Source organism: Sinohyriopsis cumingii, chromosome 19 (genome assembly GCF_028554795.1).
Source record: "Sinohyriopsis cumingii isolate HCF-2022 chromosome 19, ASM2855479v2, whole genome shotgun sequence".
Lineage (NCBI taxonomy): Eukaryota > Metazoa > Mollusca > Bivalvia > Unionida > Unionidae > Sinohyriopsis > Sinohyriopsis cumingii.
The window spans coordinates 40,230,484-40,255,881 of NC_142979.1; the positions used below are offsets into that span (position 1 = coordinate 40,230,484).

Consider the following 25,398-nt stretch of genomic DNA (forward strand, 5'->3'; position numbering starts at 1 on the left):
TGATGGTTGCTCCACGCTCTTTTACGGTTAGTTCCCACTGGTTGATTTTGCTACGTCGTAAATCAGTCAATTTGTTTCCTCGACATGCATTTGTAAAATGCTCTATTATTCGTTCTGCTACACAATTTATCCCAGTTGACTGTTTCATCGGTTTCAGTTTTCCGATATCAGGTTTCTTATTTAACGGGTATATTCCATAAACAACTGCTGTTTCAGGATACGCTCGTTCATAGTATGGTTTGTCAATTCCGGTTAACAACCCCGGCTTGGAGTCGCGGCTGACAGTAACTGTTTTCTTGTCGCTGAGAACTGGTTCAAATTTATCACGCATGATCCAATCGCCTGATTCCACCCGGACAATGAATTTTACTCTGAAGAAATACCTTTTACCGTCAAGTTGTGATATTATCATTGCTGCGCGGTTGTCGTTCATGGTAGCATCAACAATGCCATCAATTCGAAATGTTGACCAACTGTGAGATGCGCCATCACGCTTGAATTCATTGATACAATCGCGTATTTTACTCAACAGGGTTTTATCGTTTATTAACGCTTTTGGTGTGTCCTTGAGGACTCTATCGAGATTAAACCTAATATTTTTCCGGGGCTTAATTGCTGCCAATCTCTCGAACTCATCCATATAATTAAAACAAGTATTTAAATGAAAGAATATAGTATAATGAATCACTGCAAATGGTTGATGATTGGGTCGACAACCCCGTGCAATAAATCATGTAGAGGTGAATTCTGCGGGTATCATTTACAAAGCGTTCGTAATGGTTCTCTTGGCCCCCTCCCGTGCTTGGTTTGCCACGTCGGTGTAAGAGGAAAATCAGAGTTGTGTATCAATTGTGGCGGAAAGCGATACAGGGAACTAAAACGCTATTATGACAAGCGAATTAAAAACGCCGTCATTAACCCCACCGCCGACTTCGTCATCAAAACCCCCCAAGACTACGTTGAAAGATTCATAATTAAACCAAATAATAAATTAGACAAGTAGTATTATTATACAAATGGACCAAGAATTTCAGCCGCATCCCCTGCTCGTCAATTACGAGGCATCTCGCGACGGTATTGTTAGAAATCGTAGACTGAAGAAGCCGGTTGGATGGAAAAACAATCACGGGTATTTAATGTTTACTGCTGGAGGGAAAAAATATCTCTGTCACAGAATCATCTATGAATGTTTCCACGGATTGATCAAAGATACTCTCGTTATTGATCACATTGATTCTAATTATCAAAATAATAGACTGTGTAATCTGCAAGCCATCTCTCAGAGTGAAAATAGTAAAAAAGGCCAAACTGGTAAATACTCAAAGAAAGCAAAACCCGTAAAGTCATTTGATACAACAACTCACGAGGAAAAAATATTTCAGTCGATGAATGAGGCAGGAAAATATTTTGACATTTGTATCGCCTCAATACAATTTGTTGCAGAACGAATATATCAAACAGCGATCTCAAAAAAGACGGGTCATAGAATTCGATTTTCATATATAACATCAAAGGGAGATAACTCGTTTTGTGATAGCGTCGCATGACAAGAGTTACGTCCCTTGAAGTCTAATTAATGTTGCGTCCCTTGAAGTCCAATTAATGTTGCGATTAATTAATCATTTTACGATGAAAACTAATGAAATACACGCTATTATCTAACAGCTGTATTCTTTTTTTTAATGTTTTATTTGAGTATTTGGTTTCATTTAAATGCCGTGAAACACCATTAATAAGTATTTAAGGATTCAAACGATTCAAGGGAATTCAAATTAACACACACCTTGTGACTGACGCCGCTGTATTAGTCACTTTATATACAAGATGACTCGTTATAAGCCTGGGGCTTTCGAAAGCCAATTCAACTAATCAAAACTAACCCACGCTCTTGACCCGGGCGTGTGGTTGTCTTTTGTTCACAATCATGCAACCGGGTTAATTTAATTGGGTTGCTTTTGATTGGTTGAATTGGCCGTAGAGTTCCGCCCCGCCGTTTTATGTTTGTGCTGTCTTGTACCGTCCCATCATCCATCAATCATTTCATTGTAAATATATTCATCCTTAATTAAGTACATGTAGTGATGTCCCCCAAGCATATCTTCTGGGCGGTCTACGATGACGTTTGTCACCCTAGGCCTCCCTCCCGGAGATGTATGCTTTGGGGTTCCAAGATGTGAATGTCCTTAATTAAGTATATGTATATGCCTGTAATCTGCCACAACACTCGAGTGGAGATCTACGGCATTGTACTGTCCATGTATGCCTGCAATCTGCCACAACACTCGAGTGGAGATCTACGGCACTGTACTGTCCATACAAAAAACGGGGTCAAAAATGGCCCCAATAATTTTATTAAAATTTTTGATATTAGAAATAAGATGTTTTATAAGAATAATGAATATCGAAGACATCAATAATATATTAACTGAGATTTCAAAATTAAAAAATCAAGGAATTGAATTATCTGATGGTCTCGACAGTGAAAAAATATTATCCGATTATGAGATTATTAACGAACAGTCGAAACGGGGGCGTTTTACCCTGGCCCGCGAGTATTTTTTTATAAAACGATTACAACATACGATTAATGAGAACCTGTACCACAATGACGCAAATGCATTCATTGGACTATTTACTGCCGTTGAAATAATACGAAAAAAACTCGGACGTGTTTATGAACGACGCCGGGAGATTTCTAGTAAGATCAAAAACATTAGAAGGATTATAGACGAAAACTCCGTGGAGCTCCCGATGGTACACTCGGCGGAAAATTAGAAAATTGCGGATCAATTTACAATAATGGTAGGTGAATCACTTACTACTCGGCTAGCCAGAGAGCGGCTAGCAGCGCTTAAAAAGTTTATACCGTTACGAGACAGAGTGAGAGAGAAACTTCAAACGCGACAACAAATGCAAACCGATTTTACTGTTGGAAGCGAACAGTTATTTGCCCCGGTAACTAAAGCGACTAAGGATGTTACGGCGGCAACTGTACCCGTTCTTGGTGCGCTTGAAAAGATAGCGGCAGAGACAAAACAAACAAAAAGGTCTTTAGAAACACTCCCTGCAAAAATAGCGGCTGCTACAACACGGAGGCCACCACCACTCGCTATAACCGAACCACAAGAACCTTATGTTACAATGGCCGACGAAGAAGAACCAGGCGCCACCGCAAGAGAACCAGAAGAAGAAATACCCGAAGAAACACCAGAAGAAGAAATACCGGAAGAAAAAGAGGGGAATATACCCCGTATTGTACTCAAGAAGAGCACAATAGATCAAATTAGAGGCTTCAGCAACAGGGAAGAATTAATTAATTTTACTGCCAACAATTTTGCTAAGAACATACGAGATAAGAAGCATATCAATAGCGGTTACGAGAAAAATATAAAGTCGTTAAAAGACTGGGCAAGAATAGTGTATTTAGCAAGTAAACATAAAGATGCATTACCACATCGTAGTAAATCCGATTACGACGCATTCCACAAGGAAGTTAAGAGTATAACACCAAAAAAAGGAAAAGGATACCCTGTTGGTAAAGAATCCTACGGCGTTACCTGCCCTAATAGTGTTCTCAGTGATATATCACGGCTGGAAGTACTAATCGGAGGAAAACGAGCCGGAAATAACTCTCCGGAAATAATCAATGAGGCCGCTGATATTTGCAAGCGTTTATTTGCAGGCGGTATTATGGACATTAATGCATATCGAACGCTCATAGACGAGCTCGTGGATGATTAATTGGAAAACTGGTGTTTTTAATAAGGATGATCATACACTACAACCATGATAAACCAGTACTCGTCTACGTGGTAAACTCGCGATTGCCTGTTTACCGCGCGTACTATGGAGATGGTCTCGGTAGCACCATTGCGGGGTTATTTACAAGAATGGCTCCAAAAGTAGCGCCGTTAGCCAAACAATTAGGAATGAAGGCTATTGATGTTATTCGTGATAAGGGTATTAGTGCTATTGGAGATGTTGCCGGAAAGGCGCTTTCTGCCGCGCGAGACAAACTAATGTCGTTGGTGAAATCCAGGAGAAAAAAACAGAAACCACCGGTGATGCCATCAACGACAGTGATGCCTGCAAATGTCAGTAAAGTAATAAATAACGCCGTGGAAGAAAAATTAGAGTCGTTGGCGACGACTCAGTCGTTGGCGACGACTCCGTCGTTGGCGACTTCGCCATCCGCCGATGCGGCAACCAACGCGCTCATGAACGCGATAGCGGGGAGTGGTTTAAATTCAAAGAATTTACGACGAAAAAATCGCAATTGAAAACATCAACATGATAAATAATAGAATGTTTGCGCGTACCGCTGATCCCGCGTTTGATATGGATGCCCCAGTGCGCAGGGATGATTCTGTCCGTGATTATCAATATTATTCTTATTATGCAGCGCAACCCGACCTACGATCGCGAATTGAACTTCAGGTCCAAGATACCAGTAAATACTTTCTGCCGTGTGAAGCGTTTATCGAAATTGAGGGAGAACTCGTGACAAATGCCGCCGATAATACACCATACGCAGATGACCATCGTGTTCGAGTTGGCTTCGTCAACAACGGTATCATGGCGTTATTTGAGAGCGCCAGATATCTTATTGACGGGCGAGAAATTGAATCAATAGAACGCGAGGTTGATGTTGCAACGACGATAATTGGGTTGGCGAGATACTCGGATGATTATACAAGATCGGCGGGCCCATCTATGATGTTTGCGAAGGACACCACCAATAACGCTGACCATATTCAGTACATCAACGTGCTGGCGGAAAGAGATACCGCAACTGACCCACAGGCTGAAGCAGCCAATCCAGACCGCAGAGCAAGACCAGGTGCTAATTTTAATATTATAAAAAGCACCAACAATGATTACAATCTAGGATTCGCAGCACGAGTAGGAATGTTGCAAGGACCACGCCGACAGTTTTCATGCGCGATTCCACTCCATCACATATTTGGATTCTGCAGAAATGTCAGAAAAGTTGTCTATGGGGCTAAGCATACAATCGCGCTGACGCGAAGGGGCGATGATAACAATGCAATATGGCGTGCTGCTGGCGTCGCTGCCGGTAAAGTCATTTTAACTAAAATGGCATTGTGGATGCCGGTGCTGACTCCATCAGTTACCACGGAAGCACGATTGTTAGCATTTATGGAACAGGGAGGGAAATCGTTGTTGAGTTGGCTAGCGGTAACAACTGATGCTAAAGAGGATAACGTCGCCGATACGTTTACATGGCACCTGGCATCAAAACAGGGTGTTTCAGCCCCGCGTCATATATTCATAGCGCTACAGAATAGGGAACGATTGGGCAGTCAAGAACGCAGCCATATGATATTTGATCAATTAGGAGTCAGGGATGTTTCGCTGAGAATAAACGGACAACAGGAACCATCCGAGGATATACAGCTTAATTACGGCGACAACCATATCGCACGTGTGTACCATCGATTGCTGTCGTATATGGGTCGTGATCAAAACGTCGACACTGGTTTGCAAATATCACAACTTGATTTTAAAAACCTGTATCCGATTTATTATTTTTCACTGGAACATCTTGATTTAACGAGACAATCCGTCGTTGATATACACTTCCGAGCTCGTATAGCCCCGGGTGGTGTTAATTATAGAGCGGTTGCTGTCATTCTCAGTGATAAATCAATGCTGCTAGAAGGTGTTGGTGGACGAATGAGAATCGTTGATGCGCCAGTGGAAAACATGTAATTGAAAGCACAAAACGCGTTTACAATAAATGTCGTATAGTGTCGTCAGTGTAGAGTTGACTGATGGTCAAGTCAAGAAATTACGATCAAAGTCGGCTAAACAATGCGGAACCACAATAACGCTGAAGCCGTCGCAGATGGCGGGTGGTAATCATAAGATATCGTTGACGGCGCGTCAAATAAAACATTTCAATGATGCGATGAAGAATAAAAAGGGTGTTCAAATAGATTTTTCGGCCGCAGCAATTAAAAACATGGAAAAGACCGGTGGGATATTTCCGCTGTTAGCTGCGATTCCGGCATTAATTGCCGCGGCCGCACCAGCAGTGGCTAAGGCGGCGGCGTTAGGAGCCGTTGGTACCGCGGCGGGGATGGCATTGAAGAAGGCAACCGGGAAAGGCTACAAAAAAAAACGACCCGTAGCCGGAAAGGGTCTAAGACTACCGGGAACCCCGTATTCATGGTATTCGGGAAAGGGTCTAAGACTACCGGGAACCGTTTATTAACGCAGGAGTCAATGACTCCTGAGTCAATGACTCCCATGTCTAATTTTGATTTAATAGACGCCGCAAACGCGTTAGCGATAAAAAACTTCAGAGGTGTTTTTATGAGGGATCAATTACCGGCGGCCCCAAGGAATACTGAAACCGGTATAATTAACCTCGATGGGTCCTCCGGAGCGGGAACTCATTGGGTTGCATACGCGATTGATCCGCGTGCGATCGTCTATTTTGATTCATACGGGTTAACCCCGCCGAAAGAGTTTATGCGGTATATCCGGGCGTGTTCAGCCCCGGCGTGTTCAGCCCGGGTTTTTTATTCCACGCTGCCAACACAGCAGTTAAGTGACCCACCGATATGCGGCCGTGAGGTATTGAACGTACTCGCGGCGATTTCATCATCGCGAAAACCACCTCATGTGGTTGTAAACGAATACACTAGTGGGGTCGTAGAGGCCCGGCGGGTTAATTAGAAACATCGTTTTTTTCTACAATAACGATGATTGATATTTGGGGACGACCGGTTTCGGCGCTGAAAGAATCCACGGAAACGGCCGCCGCCGACATAAAAAAACTAATTGAGGATGAAATCGCTGATATGTTAAATTTAATCAGTGTTGACCCAGGCGAAATAGTTGTATTTCAAGACCGCCAGGGTAAATTGAAATCCGGTAATGTGTCACTGAATGATGTTTTAACACGACAGCGTGATGCCGCCGAGGACACTATCGCGTTATATACCGGCGACGGACGACTCAAACCGGGTGAACATATATCGGCGGTAACATTAGTCAAAGACGGTTTTATAAGGTTGGATAGATCGGTGACCGAACTTGACGCGCAGGTGAAAAAATCTGTCACCGAGGTGAAAAAATCTATCACCGATATACAACTCACTACCGCTAGTTTTTTCGGGACCCCGGCGGTAACCGAACCAAATCTTGCAGCAATAATGGGTGCTATTTTGGATTTTGCAACGCTGTCGGGCCAATTTGTCTCGTTACGGAAAAATGTTAACAGGATCGATGACAACTTTGATAAATTCTTTGGTAAAAAAAATACCAGACCGGATGAGATTACAACAACTATAAATGATATCACTGCGTATGGACAGGAAATAAAAACAATCAAACTTGATGTTGCAGAGAACAGAAATGGTGTAGTAGTACATGAGCGGGAAATAGAAATAATCGGCGCTAATGTTGCAAGGATCATAAATAATGTAGACTCGCATGGACGGAAAATAGAAACAATCAAAACTGATGTTACAACGATCATAAATAATATGGACACGCATACACAAGAAATAGGAATAATCAAAACTGATATTGAAGCGAACAAAAAGAGTGTAGACGCGCATACACAGGAAATAGGAACAATCAAAACTGATGTTGAAGCGAACAAAAAGGGTGTGGACGCGCATACACAGGAAATAGGAACAATCAAAACCGATATTGAAGCGAACAAAAAAAATGTAGACACGTATTGGCGGGGAATAGGATTAATCAAAACTGATGTTGCAGCGAACAAAAAAGGTATAGACGTGCATACATATGAAATAGGAACAATCAAACTTGATGTTGCAGCGAACAAAAAAAGTATGACCGAGAATACACGGGAAATAGAAACAATCAAAACTAATGTTGCAACGAACAAGAATAATATAGACGCGAATTTGCGGAGAATAGAAATAATCAAAACTGATGTTGAAGCGATTAAAGACGGACTACCGAGAATAACAGAGCAACTCGAAACTAATATTGAAGCGAACAAAAAAAATGTAGACGCGTATGGAGGGGAAATAAAAACAATCAAAACTGATGTTGAAGCGATTAAGGACAGACTACCTAGAATGACAGAGCAACTCGAAAAAATGAAAACACCTCATGGGATCATCGGCAGTGGCGTATACACGGTTCAATACGGATCATTCGATTGGACTCCTACGCGTAATGCAATAGATGTCACCGCAATTGTTAAGGGTATTTATCGATTGACATTGATTTCGGCGATGCAGTTCAGTATATCATCGCCGAGTTCATCCGGGTTTAACAATACAATATCAACAATCATCGACAAGGATACAATCGAACGGTTTATAATTAAAGCCGTTGATAGAAATCTAGCCGGGGCAAACATTACATGGTATGTGGAATTTGTAGCGAATCTAAGTAATTAAAAACACTAGTTCTTTTAAAATAAAAATGACCACCAAGGAAATTGAATCAGAGGTATCACCGACGTCACATCAATATCGATTCGATACCGCAAAAGAATTCTCCGCGAACTTGAAAACGCTTTCCGAACAATACCGTGCAAAAATAAAAAAATACCGCCGAAAAATAACCGCCATCGACGCGGTCGTGTACTCGGTGTCGGGTATAGTGGCCGGTACCGGTGTTATTTTATCCACGGTGACCACGATAGCCCCGATCGCTGTTCCAATCGCTGTCTCCGCGATGACAACAGTTGCTGGAGTCGCCAACGCAATCACTAGGAAGATATCATCGTGTTTTCAGAAAAAACTCAACGAGTATACAGTAAAACATCAAATAGTATCCGACGCATACTCGAAATTATCCGGGTTGATCTCGTTATCGATTGATAATTTGTTCGTATCCGATGTTGAATTCTCCACGATGGTCCAGTTATATAGCTCCGCGATGTCAAAAATCGAGGATTTTCAACTGGAAGCCGAAACCACCTGGTTGTTGAAATTAGACACTAAAGACAACAAATAATAATAATGTCGCTGAACCCCGAAGGGTTTCAATTACTTCAGCGGATCGCGGAGAACACCACTCCGGTACAAACAAATATGATATCAATAACGTCAACGAAACCCGAATTCAGTGTGAACTTCCCGTCGCCGGTTCCAGTGAAGGAAATAGCGCTGGCAAAATTGCGAGTATATCACAGTTGGCCTAATATTCGAGCGGACGCATTTAACGGACAACAACCTAATAACTCGCTGGTTTTTGCACGGAAAAATAAACCCGATGGGACCCCAGACTGGGAGGAGGTTACAATACCAACTGGGTCATACCAAATAGAGCAAATCAATAAAGAATTTCAACGCAGAATAAAATCGATCACAGGAAAGGAATCAAAAATCGCTATTACGGTTCATGAACCGACGTTATCATCGACGATTGAAATAAGCACACCGGGGTATATGGTTGATATTTATAACAGTTCAATAAGAACCATACTAGGATGGCCTAAGAATCCACCCGCGGATTTGCACACAAATGTGCAATCGTATCATGAGATTAATCCCAGTTATCTGAATGATTTGTCTATTATAAGAAACACGTTATTACCCAGCGAGTTTATATTTCAAGACAGGAATACCATGCAATGGTTTTTTCCGTATAAGAAAACTCCTGAATTGTCAGCCAAGGTCACAGTTCGTTTAGATGATATCACTGGTGCGTTTGCCGAGATTAATCGTAATTACCAATCACAACTAGAACAGCTACGGAAAACAAAAGCACGAAAACACGTTGAGGTGTTAAATCAACTTATATCAGACATGGAATATATTAATGAGCGAATCGTTAAGACAATATCCGATAGCAGCGATGATAATAAACAAAAATTCCTAACCGGGTATAATATCACAGAAGCCGATTTACCCGATTTCAAGTTTCCAGGATACAACGCGCCTGAACTAAGAAAGTCTCTTAATGATTTTCTCAGTCCATCAACTTATATCCTCAGACACGATAACGGGGATGATGGTATGCATATTGCTCCATACAACGTAAATATCGCATCGGTGATAGCAATCAATCTAGTGTGTGATGTTATCGAAGGGAGTTACCAGGTAGATACCAATCAATCAAATCAAGCTCAACAGGGATATATCCTTTATTCATTTTCACCAACAGCCCCTCCGGGATTTTTAATCGTTGAGAATCCGATTAATCCGGTCTATATGCGATGCCATGATCGGTTTTTAACGAGAATTAATTTTAAACTCACCGATCAGTCAAATAACCTAATTGATCTACAGGAGGAGGAGTTAGTGATCACTCTGTTTGTAAGATCATTGTAAATAACTTCTTAGCAGCAGAGGGGGCAATGACATCGACGCGGTCGTCGACGTGCTTACCGGACGCTGACGACGCTGGGAATCGGCGCGCAGAAGGTGTTAATTAAACCAAATGACGACACCATCGTGTAGGATGGACCGTCGTCGTTTTTTTTTTACCAGGCGCTGACGACACTAGATCGTTGAGTGCAGAAAGTAATAATTAAGCAAAATAACGATTGGACAAAATGTCCGATTCGCCCCCTCTGCTGCTAATAGGCAGAGTAGGCACCGGCCTAAGGTGCCCGCGTCAACGGATCAAAATAATATTGATAAAACGTATTAGGAGATAATTTGCGAGGGGGACCCCAAGATCTCGACTGCCTAATGGCCTAAAGGCCTCAACAGGGTTTAATCCGGCACTGCAAGACATGTTGATATCCTAAGGAAATATTGTAATGTACGCGCGGCCTAACCTATGTAAACATGTATCCAATTCACCGCTGCCAGGAATTCATGTGTTATCAAGACCAACCGAATTTATTATTTATTGGTCAAAAGCACTTATATGTTTTAGGCAGTGAAATTCCACAGATTTTAAAATGGCTACAGAAATTAGCAAAATTGCAATTCGCAATTTGATGAACAGGAAAAAAAATTGTAGATGTGGTCACTATGTCCCTCAAGCAGTATTCTAGTCAGTCTTGAGTCATATTGTTTATTAAAGTTGGTCGCAATTCACCCACGACATTTGATAAGGGAGTTAACCATAACAACACCGGCTCACTCTTCTCAAAAGGAAACAGTTCCGCTATGTTCAATGTCCACCCAAAAAGGTAAGACAAGATTTTGAATAAAGTTTCTAGTGTTATTCTGTAGTATATGAGACAGTCACATTATCCATATCCTTTGATATTTTAGATTATCTTTACTTTCACATCGCATCATTTATTTCTGAATGTTGGTAGTATATAATTTTGAACTCTCAACAATACTTTAAATTTCTTTTTGTTGGAGGTTTTTTTGGGGGGTGGGGGTGGCTTAGTGTTTTGTATGAGCCATATTTTGTATAGACTTGCTAATGACAGCCGTAGCTTTCAGAAAGATCTTCATTACATATATATTTAAGACAGTCAAAGTTTTGATTCACTTCCAGAAAGAGGGGCAGAAGTTACAACAATATAATGGGATCGCCATGGAATGAGCGGATATCACGTCATCAGTTTGCAAGAAGAAAAGCTACGTTACAGCGAAATACTGGGATATACATGAAAAAAGGGCAGATATCACTTTGCATGAACGGTGAAACAGATCAGTTAAGCTGTTTTAAAGGGGTCACCAATATAACCAATTAAAATGTTTTTCTCCAAGAACCATATGAAAATATGCTCAGCCTATCAAATTTTCTTGTCGACTCCATAATTGCAAATGTCTTATTGTTTTTCCTAATGTGTGCATTGCATTGTATAGGAATTGGCCCATCACATGGGCACATTGGTTTTCTGAATTATGGAGTTTGATTTTGTTAGTGAAGAAGAAAACCAACTGACAACACCCACTCCCTGTGTATAGAATAATTAAAATGTATATAATGTTACAAACTCGTGTGGTTTGAAATCCGCCTCCTCGCCGATCATGACATAATTTTTTAAAATTTATCCCGTCAGCATGTTCAGTCACTGATTTAATATTTCAGCATAAAAAGAGACATTCCAAATTTGCTTCCCATGTATGATTTACGTATATATATATATATATATATATATATATATATATATATATATATATATATATATATATATATCACTGCGTGGCATACCAGAAATGGGGCTTTCAAAACTAGACCCAAGTAGACAATATACAAATCAGCAAGTAACTTCATGTAAAAGTGGTTATTGAATTATTTACAAAGTACTTCATTATTCATGAGCAACACATTTGAAAATGTCTCTTGTATGCTGAAAATGCATTTGCGATAAAATAATTATCATGGAATTGGCAAGGTGGGGGGACAATTATGAACCGTGTCACCGCATGTTAATAGAAGGTGAACAGGTGTTGTCAGCAGACTTTTATTTTTACTGACAAACGTGAGTGCATGTACCTGTGACATCTAAAGTGAATATTTTAAAGAATAAAAAAGTAACTTGTATAGGATAAATATCATTTTATATCGATTCTCCATCTCTTATATCGATATGAGTATTCGGTGTGACAAAAAGTTCGATATATCGAGGAATCGCTTCACCCCTACAAAGAACATGATTTCTTTGAAATACATCAGAGTAGACTTTAGAAGTTTAGATGTATGGTCTTTTACACAAGAAAATTACAGTGATAAGTATTAAATGTTAATTACCATAATCAAACCAGTGCAGACTGAACATAGCTGACCAAAATAAGGAAAAGGAGGAACGTTGTAATTAGTCTTTTGATCAAAATGATAATTTGCCACTGAAAATCGATTTACACGTGTTCCAGTTTCTTTGTGTGCTTAGATCTAACCGGTATATTTGTCATCAAAATGCTTAGACCTAACCGATGCGGCTTCACCTAATCCCATTATAGCCTCTTGAACATTATTTAATAGATTGCACACTACATTGCTACACTGAGCTTTGCGGAAACATATCAAATAAAAGAACTTTTTCAGATAAAACAACCTGTGTACCAAGGAGTCAGCTTTTAGACTTTTCATATATTCATACATCCCAAACTGAAAAGTATGCAAACCTTGATGCTTATTTCAACATCCCGGAGGTCCCTTGAAATTTATCATGATATTTGAAGTTCCTATTTTGAGGAATTTACTAAAAATGTCATATTGATGTATTCGGAACCAGGTGCTTATGAGTAATTCTTGATTTGAATCTTTAGCAAGGTGTGTTTGCTTTCAGCGGATACACATAATGTGTTTGCTTACAATGTATACACATCTTGTGTTAGCTTTCAATGAATACACATCATGTGTTTGCTTTCAATGGATACACATGAGTTTGCTTTCAATAGATAACACATCATGTGTTTGCTTTCAATGGATACATATCATGTGTTCGCTTGTAGTGGATACACATGTGTTTACTTACAGTGGGTATACATTATGCGTTTGCTTACAGTGACATTGCGTGTGTGATGGGTGTTGGATGTATATATAGTTAGTGCGGTGGATGGTATTTTTGTGGAGTGATGGATAGTTTGTTTGTCTATTTTTATCTTCTCGTGCATTCTTAGTTAACACAAGGCGTTTTGTAGTGTGTGTGTGTGTTTTCGTTTGTTTGTTTTTGCGTGTGCTTGTGTATATCTATTTTTTATTTGTCCCTATAAAACCCTTTATAAACTCTTTGTCCCTATAAACCCTTTTTGAGGCCACCGCATAATAACTCTTTGGTAAGTTTAACATAGAATTTCCAATACTTACCTAGACTAGCACGTATTGAGGTGAACTCAAACACTGTTACTAGGTCGCCGCACGATTGAGGTCAGACACTTGTAACACTGTTGCCACCCACCCACCCACCCCAGTCGCCAGTGCCTTGACCTCACCCATGCTAAATTTTCTTGTCCCTAGACTGCCCCACCATGTTAAATTATCTTTGTCCCTCGATTAAATATTCACTTTTCAAAACGTCCCATTGTCCCTCGTTCGCCCACCCATTACTACTGATAACGTAGCTGGGTCATCCATATACAGTTTCATACAGGTACAGTAGGTACAGTCAGTGGTTTGATAAGTGCCCAATAAATACTGACGACGCCAAAGTAATTAAAACCAAATTTAATATATCACACAATGCGTATGAAATAGCTGAACCATCAAATCTAGAAGACAGAGGTAAACAGAGAACGTCAGACACGTTGAAGTATTAATTATATTTCTACGTTCGTAGAAGGTGACATGTATCATTACGTTGGAATTGAAATTTTGTTTTCGAAAATTTCTTGCACCACAAATAAATAATCACCACGATAAGAAAGTGCCCCATTTTTGTTTGTTAATTATCAGGTCACAGTAGATTATGTTACACTGTAGGCAATTCGATGCATATAATAACTGAAAATAGATTAGTTACACAATATGAAATATATCAATATCAATAAAAGATTCCGCATGCATGTATTATCGTACTACAAAACAAGGTCAAAGTTCATTCATTATGCATGAAACTTAGAATGATTGATATGCATTCCTGTAAATGACCACAGATAGTCAATTGAGGAACAACGTAGGATTGTCAGAAGGAAATCTGCTAACAAATCCTGATACTGGTTTCATATATGAATTTGATTTGGAAACTCCATTACATCTTCAAGACTATTTCAAGGACTACCCGTTTACTTCCGATACCTTATTTCCAGACGAAAATGATGCATCTCCCTTACAAAAAAGATGGTAAGTTGGAGAGAAAGAACCAGTTTGAAAATTTATAAAATCCCAAAATGATTGATCATTCACCAGGAAAATGTTACTGTACTTTTCTGGAAATTAACCTTTTTTGCTTGTTGCTTGTTGTGGGGTTTAACGCCATTTTTCAGCACACGATAGGCTATGCATGGCGCCAGTATTAATGGTGGAGGAAGAACTTGGGAAAAGCCCGGGAAGAACCACCGACCCACGAGATGCTACTGGCAAGCTTTCTCACATACCCACATTGGGCGAATCCTAGATTCGAACCCACGCAGACAGAGGTGAGGGAAATTAACCAGGGTTGTTTTAATGTGTTTACCATTCATATGGATGATGAATGCAAATTACTACAAGTAAAAAGAACCTCAAACAAACAAAACAAAACGCCCATCCCCCAATTTAATAAAATTAAAAATGTACAATGATGTTATAGAATGAGGCACCTTCTGACATATGCATATTCGTTCTACATCTATGTTGACAGAGGAAACATTGACGAGAAGGATGATGCCAAATTATATAACACTAGTGACTGCCCCGAGGAATGCGTGTCGAACATTCAAAATACAAAATAATAAATTTGCTGGACACATCTAAGATGAGCTAACCGATGGACCAGTCAGAGAGTTATGTGACTTACGGTGAAAATTTAGAATGTTTGGAAGCAAATAAATAAAACACGTGACCAAGAAAGTATCTAATCATCATCATTTACCGAAATTAACTTTTGGAACATAATTAAAGTGGTCAACATTTGAATTTATTCAAATTGCACAATCATGATATGTACACAATGAAGAAAGTACTATTCAGTTGTTACTGTGATAAACGTTTTTCAATGGATTACATAATGACTACGTTACGGTCAAGTCAGAGTTCTGTAGTTACAGAGAAACTATAACCTCGTTGAAAGGCTGGGTTATGTTTCTAACATCAGCAAGGAAATATTCAAAATTAGGCAAGTACTATTAGGTGTTCTGGTTGTTTAAAAACTGAAATACTAAATGAGAGAGGGTACAGAGGGCCTGCCATACGAATAAGAGATAAATAAATGCAAGACGCAGGATGATGTATAAAAAACTGGAGAGATTCTATAGATCAGAGAATGAAAGAAAAAAGGTAACTAATAGCGATATCTAAAGGATGTGATAATTCTTTCAACAGTTGGAAGCCATCAGATGAGATTATTCCATTAACTGAAATCGTCAGTTCATATATAACTATTAAAAGTAGCACGAAAGCATTCATATTTTAATGATAACCAAACGTATAGAGTCTGGTAGTGAAAACATATAATAGAAAATGAGTGAAATCGAAAGTCTTTAAAACAATTTTACTTGGCATTATCCACAACATCAGAAGATGGTTTTAGTTCAAATAGGATGCTGTACAAAATTTCATTATGACTTAAGGATGCGACATAGTCTAATATACTAATCCCGTTTGTTTATTGTGTTTCGATATTGAGGCTCATAAGCTGTTCCCACTTTTTTTTGTTCCTCGTTCCATTGAAAATCGCCCATTTGTACAATATCTCCTCAGTGTACAAATATTGTTATTACGAAACATTGCTGCGTTTAATGTAGACATGAGCAAACTGTTATTACAGGTTAGTATAAGATGGCTCTGTATACATTAGGTAACATTTTACCAGTGTGTTCACAGTGCATGGTACCAAACTTAAGAGTGAAATAAATAAATCCTAACATTACAATAATAGGAGACAAATTTATGCAGAAGCATGTTCAAATGAGAACACGGAATTCTGGTAATACTCGTTATTAAACAGCGCGGCAATCATTGATATAGCGGAGACAATTTGGAGTCAAGCGAACTTAAAAGATTTTAAAATGTTAAAAACTTTATATTGAATGCGTAAAATAAAATTTCTTAGGATCACTCTCGAGTTTGTATCAATCTATAATGAAATTTTGTTTTTTCATTTTCCTAAATAGTTATAATTTGCTTAAGATATTTATTTTCAATACAAGTCTATATATTTTAATCAGAGTGTTCAGATATCTCGAAATAGTAGCTTTTGACTCATTCTTTTTCACAATTCGACCTTTGTAACGGAGTTTGAACTTAATATGCATTTTCCTCTGATATTATTAATAAGAATAAAAGAAAGAAAAGAAACACAACAAAAAAAAACACACACACACAAAAGACACAAAAATGCATATTATGACATCTAAGTGAACATACAATTATTCCATCAACAAAAAGATTGCATACTTTTGGGTTTTAAATGCCATTCAAAACTGAGATTTGAAGTGATTTTCTTTTCTACGAAACTTCTATGCCTTAAGACTGATGATGCAAGAGGGGTGTATGTTCTACTTTCGCTTATTTATTTATATATTTATTGTCTTGCCTTTTCTTTTTTGAGAAAATGCAAAAATGCGAGACACTGCTATCATAATATCGTCGTTCGCGGCTTCGGTGTGAAATAAATGTGAATTTTTTGTGTAGGTCAGTAAGTATAAAACTACAGGTAGGAACTGGACAAAACTTGCTTCAGTTAGTTTTTAGAGAGTGGGAATCTCCTTTTGTGTGTTAAAGTGAATTCTATAACACTGGTAAAGGTCTGTGGCGAATTAATTCATATAGCATAACATTAGGAGGATTTACAGAAATTGTGTAGCCAACGGAAAAGCTGTAAGCCGAGGCCGAATTAATAGACTCCATCACATGTATCGGCGCTGGATAGGAACATTCCACCCGAGGGTCATACATTTGCTTGGGTCATAATTTTGATTCAGACATGAGGTTGTTCTGAGCGTCTGACTCGAGGGTCGAAGTTCCCATCCTACGCTGAAACAGAATGATGGATTATTTTTAAAACAGTTCTGAACGAACGAGAACGAGAACGAAAATGGCTGATCCAAAATTTCAGTTATTGGAATGTGAGATAAAGAATTCTAAGGATCCAGTGTGTATTTTTTCCTATTTAGGCTTCAGAGTAAGGAGATTGTTCTAACTAGTTCTCATCTCATAGCTTTTGTATTAGTCCACATTATTTCAAATTCGCCCACAGGTATTAGTCCACATTATTTCAAATTCGCCCACAGGTATTAGTCCACATTATTTCAAATTCGCCCACAGGTATTAGTCCACATTATTTCAATTCGTCCACGGGTATTAGTCCACATTATTTCAAATTCACCCACAGGTATTAGTCCACATTATTTCAAATTCGCCCACAGGTATTAGTCCACATTATTTCAAATTCGCCCACAGGTATTAGTCCACATTATTTCAAATTCGCCCACAGGTATTAGTCCACATTATTTCAATTCGTCCACGGGTATTAGTCCACATTATTTCAAATTAGTCCACATTTCAAATTCGTGTCAACCAATTAGCACCTTGACAGTCAAAATATACCGTGCGATTTGACCAGATTGCAAACCGTACTGAAGATATCACTCTAGTACTATAAAACTGTGTACATCAGTTATTTTCGTTTCTTTGTCAGGCTGCAGACAACCATCGAACACCTTTATATGATTGTTGCACCCGGTACTCTGAATCTCCGTATGAAAAGAAAAATAGTGCTCAGCGATCCTTCTGTCAGCCCTTTTCAATACGCGCCAAACATACAGGAAGGAAGTACATAGGCAGCAGCATCTATAAAAAGCGTCCAATACTGCGCGAAGATAGGAACATATCTGACATAGACAACAGTTCGGAAATATGGAGTCGCGCCCAAAATTACTTCAAATACCACACACACTCTCTCTCTCTCTCTCTCTCTCTCTCTCTCTCTCTCTCTCTCTATATATATATATATATATATATATATATATATATATATATATATATATATATACAGGATAATGCCAACAGTGGAGGTTCTACAAATCTTTCTTCATGATTGTATTAAACTTACTTCAAGTGGAATTCAACTTGATGAATTTTTTCTGCCCGTAAGTAACAGAGAGAGAGAGAGAGAGAGAGAGAACAATTTGGTCGTACGTCTTTAAATAAGAATTTTCCAAATATTCTGATTCGAATTGTTTAATTCATTTCAGGTATAACTTGATAGCTTTTTTCTGGGGGATGGGGGGTACAGCTTTGTAAACTGAGTTTTGATTCATGACGGCCATTACCATGATCGATGTCACCTAAAGGTGGGAATGTCTTTATAACTTGTAGATTTTATTTTACCATCTTCTGAAAAATCAGGCCATCAGTAGTTAGTAAAAACATACATACATACATGCATACATACATACATACATACACCGCCCCGTTGGCCTAGTGGTTAGAGCGTCCGCCTCGAATGCGGGAGGTCGTGGGTTCAATCACCGGCCGTGTCATACCAAAGACCTATACAAATGGTGTTTACAGCTGCCTCGCTTGGCGCTCTGCGTTAAGAGGTTAGTGTTAGGACTGGTCGGCCTGGTCAGGATAATGTGACTGGGTGGGACATCATGCTACATGTCTGCGGCATGATGCCCCAGTTCTAGACATCACTTTAAACTGCCACATGCAGACATCGTAGCGATATGACTGAAAAAAATTGTTAAAAGCTACGTTAAAAATCCAAAATCACACACACACACACACACACAGAGGCACAAACACATACATACATATATCAAAACTAGTCGGGAGGCAGGACAGTCCCTTAAGAAGGCGGATGTTTATCTGTTGTGGTTCACTGCAGATGTTTACATTATGTGGATCTTTTCACGCTCGAGGCCACATCAAATTTCACAGTGAGGTCAAGGTCGATACTTGTGAAAATGTTGATGATAAATAAACCCTTCACACTTGTAATAAAATCTCGATTTTGTAGAAGGTACAAAGTCTGACTCTTTCAGATATTTGATCCTGTTCCGGAGTTAGTGAATTATTGTATAAAAAAAAATCTTTGCAATCACGCTGCTATTGGTAAGCTATTAATTCCACATAATTTATTTACATTATTTTATTTTATTTACCGTCTCAGTAATGTTATTATTAAGAAACAGTATCCAATTACACCAATTATGCATACATGTTGGCAATATCCACACACAGTATAGCACTGAAAAATAAAGCGCTTTAAACAAACAAATAAAGCCAACCATGCACACAGTTGTAATTAAATTCTGTCTCACATAAACTTATGATATATGCCCATTTTCTGAATAGAAAAACAGTTCGAATAATAATAATAATAATAATAATGATAATAATAATAATTACAGTGATAAATCCAAGAATTTGTAAATTTGACATTTTCCTAAATAACAAAGAACACTTTTTACTTCACTGCCAAAAGAAATCCGAAAGAAGGAAGTGTTCCCAATATTTTTTAGAACCAAACTGAACTTGAGATAAACGGAAAAGGAGAAAATTTAAGAGAATATAATCTTCTGAAACAACAGAAACTTTAACTTATAAATAATACCTCCAAGGCAACCTACAAAATTTCGTTGAAATTCTACAAACCGTAATACAAATGTTCTATCTAAAAACTCAAAAGTAGCTGGGTGAAATTTTAAAAACAGAAGCGCAAGACATTGTCAAGTCCATACAAACTCGCACGCTTGGTCGAAAAATCCGCAATTTGCTAAACAGAGAAAAAATGTAGGTGTGGTTACTCTGTCCCTCAAGCAGTATTTCATTCATTCACGAGTCATGTGGTTTACAAAAATTGGCCTCATTTCGCCCACGACTTTTGATAAGGGAGTTAACCATAACAACACCGGCTCACTCTTCACAAAAGGAAACAGTTCCGCTATGTTCAATGTCCACCCAAAAAGGTAAGACAACATTTTGTTTAAAGTTTCTAGTGTTATTCTGTAGTATATGAGACAGTCGCATTATCCGTATCCTTTGATATTTTAGATTATCTTTACTTTCACATCGCATCATTTATTTCTGAATGTTGGTAGTATATCATTTTGAACTCTCAACAATACAGTACGTCTTTAAATTTCCAGACCAGTTCTATTTTTTGTCGTTTTTTGTTTTGTTTAGTGTTTTGTATGAGCCATATTTTGCATAGTAGCTTTCATAAAATATTCTTTACATACATATTTAAGACAGTCAAAGTTTTATCTCACTTCGAAAAAGAGGGGCAGGAGAAGTTAAAACAATATACTGGGGTCTCTATGAATGAACGGACATCACGTCATCAGTTTGCAAGAAGAGAAGCCACGTTACAACTAAATACTGGGATAGCCATGAAAAAAGGGCAGACATCACTTTGCAAGAACAGTAAAACATACCAGTTAAGCTGTTTTAAATGGGTCACCAATATAACCAATTAAAATGTTTTGCTCCAAGAACTGTATGAAAAGACACTCAGCCTATCATATTTTCTTGGTGACTCCTTAATTTCAGTGGTCATATTGCTTTTCTTAATTCGTACATTGCATTGTATAGGAATTGGCCCTTCACATGGGCACACTGGTTTTCCAAATTAAGGAATTTCTTGTATTGTTATTTAGAGAAAAACAAAGATATAGCAAATATTAACAGATCAAATTAACATGTTCATAATGCGAAATTTTACATCCTTTTCTATTTGCCATGCACAGATATAAGATATTGCACATGCGATTTTGTGTGTGTGTTTAGATTATCAATATCTTCTGATATTTAAAAATCTATTTACTTCTCATTTGTGAAGATTGGTAGCATATAATTTTGAACTCTCAAAATTACTTCTTTTCCCATCCATTTTTTAATATACCATTTTGTATGAGCCACATTTAGTAGAGACTCTTTAATGTTAGCAACAGCTTTCAGTAACATATTGGGCAGAATATTTTAGATACAGCTATATTATAAGAGTAAAATAAATACAGTTCAAATAAATTCATTATTTGAATCAGGCCACTTTATTTATCTGTTGAAATGTTTGCATCCAATATTAAATTAAGAGATAAACAACCTGTCCATTTTCTTGGTTGTCCTTTAATTTTTGTTCTTTTTTTTTTGTATTACTTTTTTATATGAATATGTAATAGCATATATGAGAACAATTAAGTGTATTGATGATATGTCCTTTTATTTGTACCACCAGTTTAGCATGAACAAATTCTATGCTTGCTATGTTTAAAATGAAATTAAATACTGGTTATGTACATGATACTTTGCATTTAACAGATGAAGATAAATATTTTATTATTTGAATATAATATAATAGGTTTGGGGTCCATTACTGCTGAAATGGGGTTTATTTTTGTATTATTATTAATGACTTCTAAAATCAATCTTGATAACCTACATTTTGATGCACTTGGGGTGTTATTTTCATTGACTTAGTTACTTATTTTTATCCACATTGCAAAGTAATTCAGGTTTACGGCTTTATGATGTCAGACTTATGGTTGGCATCAGCTTAGGAAAACATTATGAAGAGGAAAGGTCTGATATGAAAAATCACCATTCAGAGAGACCACCTTCATGTAACATGTAATTATTCTTAAGTCATTCCTCAATTTTGTTTTATGCCAGTCTTGGTGGAAGCCCAGCGCATGTACCAATAACTTTGGCATCAATGTGCATATTCAGGTGACTATATACAGATGCACTCAACTCTGTGCTCATTTTTTCCTTTTTACTCGGCAGTTATTAAAGGCAAGCTTAACCAAAATGGAGTTTCCTGTATTTTAATGAAATTACCTGTATTAAAAGGTCATGATATGTTTGAGAGCTCAGTTTTTGTTTGCAGAAGGGTTTGCAGGTGGCAAGGACAGCTGTGACTATTATTATTATTATTATTAATCTTACAGGAATACAGCATACTTGTGCTGGCTGCTTGGAGGTGATTACAGATGCCACCTATATCCAGGCTCTCAGCTCAGACTGGCACTCCCACTGTTTCAGGTAATGCTTCTGTGGGTAACACCAAATTTGATAACCTTCTTAAACATCATGATACAAGTGCATTCAGTACCTTTATATAATACAAATGTTTGTAATTGTTTTATAAAAGAAAATTTCTTTGCTAATGCCTGATGCATATCCAAAAAGTAGATTTCAAACTCCAAAGCTGCAGTACTACTGTATATACTGACATAAACTTGTTCACATATAAGCCGACCCCTCAAACTGAATAGGTACAAAATATTAAAAAGTATATGACTCACACATAAGCCAGCCAAGAAGTCTGAGACATCACCAGATGCAACCTGTATTAGCAAAATTTGTGTGTATAACTCTCTTGGGGTTGGCATGTGTGATTTTAACATTGAAATTTTATAAGGCAATGTAATTTGTTTGAAATGTCAATAATTTTTTTTTTCGTTTTTCTGTTTTCTTATTGTTTCTGCCTAATTCACATTTGTGTATAATTTGATTGCTTTAATGTAAGCAACCTTACACCCTGTTTTACACAGCATTGTTAAAACCCTTCAGAGTTGGCCCTAATGAATAAGGATGGGCTCTAGAAACAAATAATTAATCTTGGTACATTTACAGTACCTAAATATCTGTAGCTTGAGACTTCAAATTTGAATTGTTGTCGATGAATTCACACAAGCATTAGGTAAATTGCTCAGATATCACCAGTGTATGGACCTTTCATCTTTATTTATTTCTTCTTTTGTTGGCATTATTGTAATTTTCATCACAAGTCCACTTCCCATTTTGTGCTGACTCATTTTTACAGTCAGCATACATTTTTGAACTCATTCAAAAATGTCTTTAGACTACAGATACTGTATAACCCTTTAGAAATCACGCATATTTAAATAGCAGTTATCATTAAGGCATATTGATGATTCGACAAATCAAACTCTTGAGATGGCTTTAATTACTTTCACGATTTATGTTCGTGCCATCATCAGTTTAATTTAATCATTGTTTTCACCAAACTAGGAGCATTGTTTATTTGCCTATCAATTGGAGGAGCTTACGTACACCCCATTAGAACTAGGGGCCAAACGATATATCCTTGCCACATATCCATACAATTCATTATACAGAGTCTATGATATGATACATTATTGATCAGCTTTATTGTCTTTCCATTTTTATGTCTGTCAGTGGTAGGTGGTATGCTTTTAGTTGTTGACATATTAATTGTATTTCACGGTATGCAGATTACAGACAGACACAGACTTAGCATCTATTTATGCCATTCTCATGCGTGACAAGATAACAAAATACATTCAAACAGACAACGTATTACGTGTCAGTGATTTTAGATCATTTCAGTTGATCTATATGATCAGGTGCACGACTCATCTTGGTCACCACACCCTTTATTTTGCACCCCATAAATGCGTTAAAAACATTTTATTATCAACTTAATGTCTTTATTTAAACTTGGAAGACATTACGATGTTATCTTCAAGGTAAAAGAAATAGTGCAGTTCTCTCACGCTTGGAAAATCTCATCTAGAACAAGTCAAACGTGGGAGTTGGGATGAATACCAACAAAATTAATTGTACTTCTTGCAGATGCAAAACAACTGCTGCAGAAACAGGCACTTGTTTTTATTATTGAAGAAGAAAACCTATTGATAACACCCACTCACTGTGCATAAAAAGATTAAAATGTATGTAAGGTTACAAACTGGTATGGTTTGAAATCAAATTTATTTATCCATTAGCACATTCAGTTACTGAATTCATATTTCAGCATTATAGGAGGCATTTAAAACTTGATTCCCATGTATGATTTAAGTACTTTACAGGTCACATAACAGCCATTTTTGCATAGAGTTACTCAGTTGCTGTACCAATAAGCTACAGTAAGTTCTGACTTGTGGTTATTGTTAACCCTGGACTGTAACAAACAATAACCACCAATCAGTATTCAATGCAACATATATCACTGCATGACACACAAGAAGTGGGTCTGTCAAAATTAGACCCAAGTAGACAAGATACCAATCAACAGAGTAATTTCGCATAAAAGTGTTATTAAATGATTGGCAAAGTACTTCATTATTCACGGGGAACACAATACATTACAGGGCTCAAAATTAGTGGTAGTCCGCTAGCCCGAGGCTAGCAGATTTCCTGTCAGACTAGTAACTTTCATAATGTTAATAGTCCGATGGGCTAGTATGTTTTGGTTATCAATAGTCAGCATTTGTTTACTAAGGACTTGACTTAGCAGATGTTCTGTAGAATCAAAGCAGTGGCCATTGTAAACACAGTCATAATATCTTAGCATGAGAAGATGAAGTCAATTTGTGCCTCGGAAAGATACGTTTATATAACAAGAATCCATCCAATTTTGTGCATTTCTTTTAACTGCGCAAATTATCGTCCTGTCATTAACAACGGAGGTTTGGTAATTGATCCTAATTAATCTGATAAGGAATTAAATGAAAAAATAACGTATCACACTTTATTCACTCGACCACAGTAACAAACTACAAAGCAGTATACCACAGAAAAGAACATGACAAAAGCTATTCAAAGAAATTAGTTTGCACATTTTTTTGGTTTAGGTTCTTTTTTGTGCTCGCTACCCAAACGCTCCAACAGTCATAACCAGGAAACTACATATTTTACATTTCCATCGAAATAATTATAAGAATTTGATCAGTTTATTACGATTACATTATTGCCACATCCTTTCCATACAGTTACTTTTTATATGATAATAAGAATAGTTTTTATATTTTTCCCTTACAAGAATGAACAAATAATTGAATACACATGGATATATCCAAGCAGAATGCCGTACATTTGTTGGGAATTAAAATCTATGAGCATGGGCATCTAAGATTTGAAAATTTTCTGCCTTATTATTAATTTCAA

At 37.7% G+C, this 25,398-nt stretch overlaps 1 protein-coding gene across 1 annotated transcript in view; it reads left to right on the forward strand.

Moving 5' to 3' along the window:
• The first annotated feature begins 20,362 nt into the window (after positions 1-20,362).
• Positions 20,363-25,398, forward strand: part of LOC149775542 (LIM domain kinase 1-like) — a 107,781-nt gene continuing 102,745 nt past the window's right edge. The window contains exons 1-2 of the mRNA XM_089944123.1: positions 20,363-20,432; positions 22,413-22,506. Of these exons, the coding sequence (XP_089800249.1) occupies positions 20,417-20,432; positions 22,413-22,506 (110 nt within the window). The 5' untranslated portion in view covers positions 20,363-20,416. The remainder of the gene's footprint in view (positions 20,433-22,412; positions 22,507-25,398) is intronic.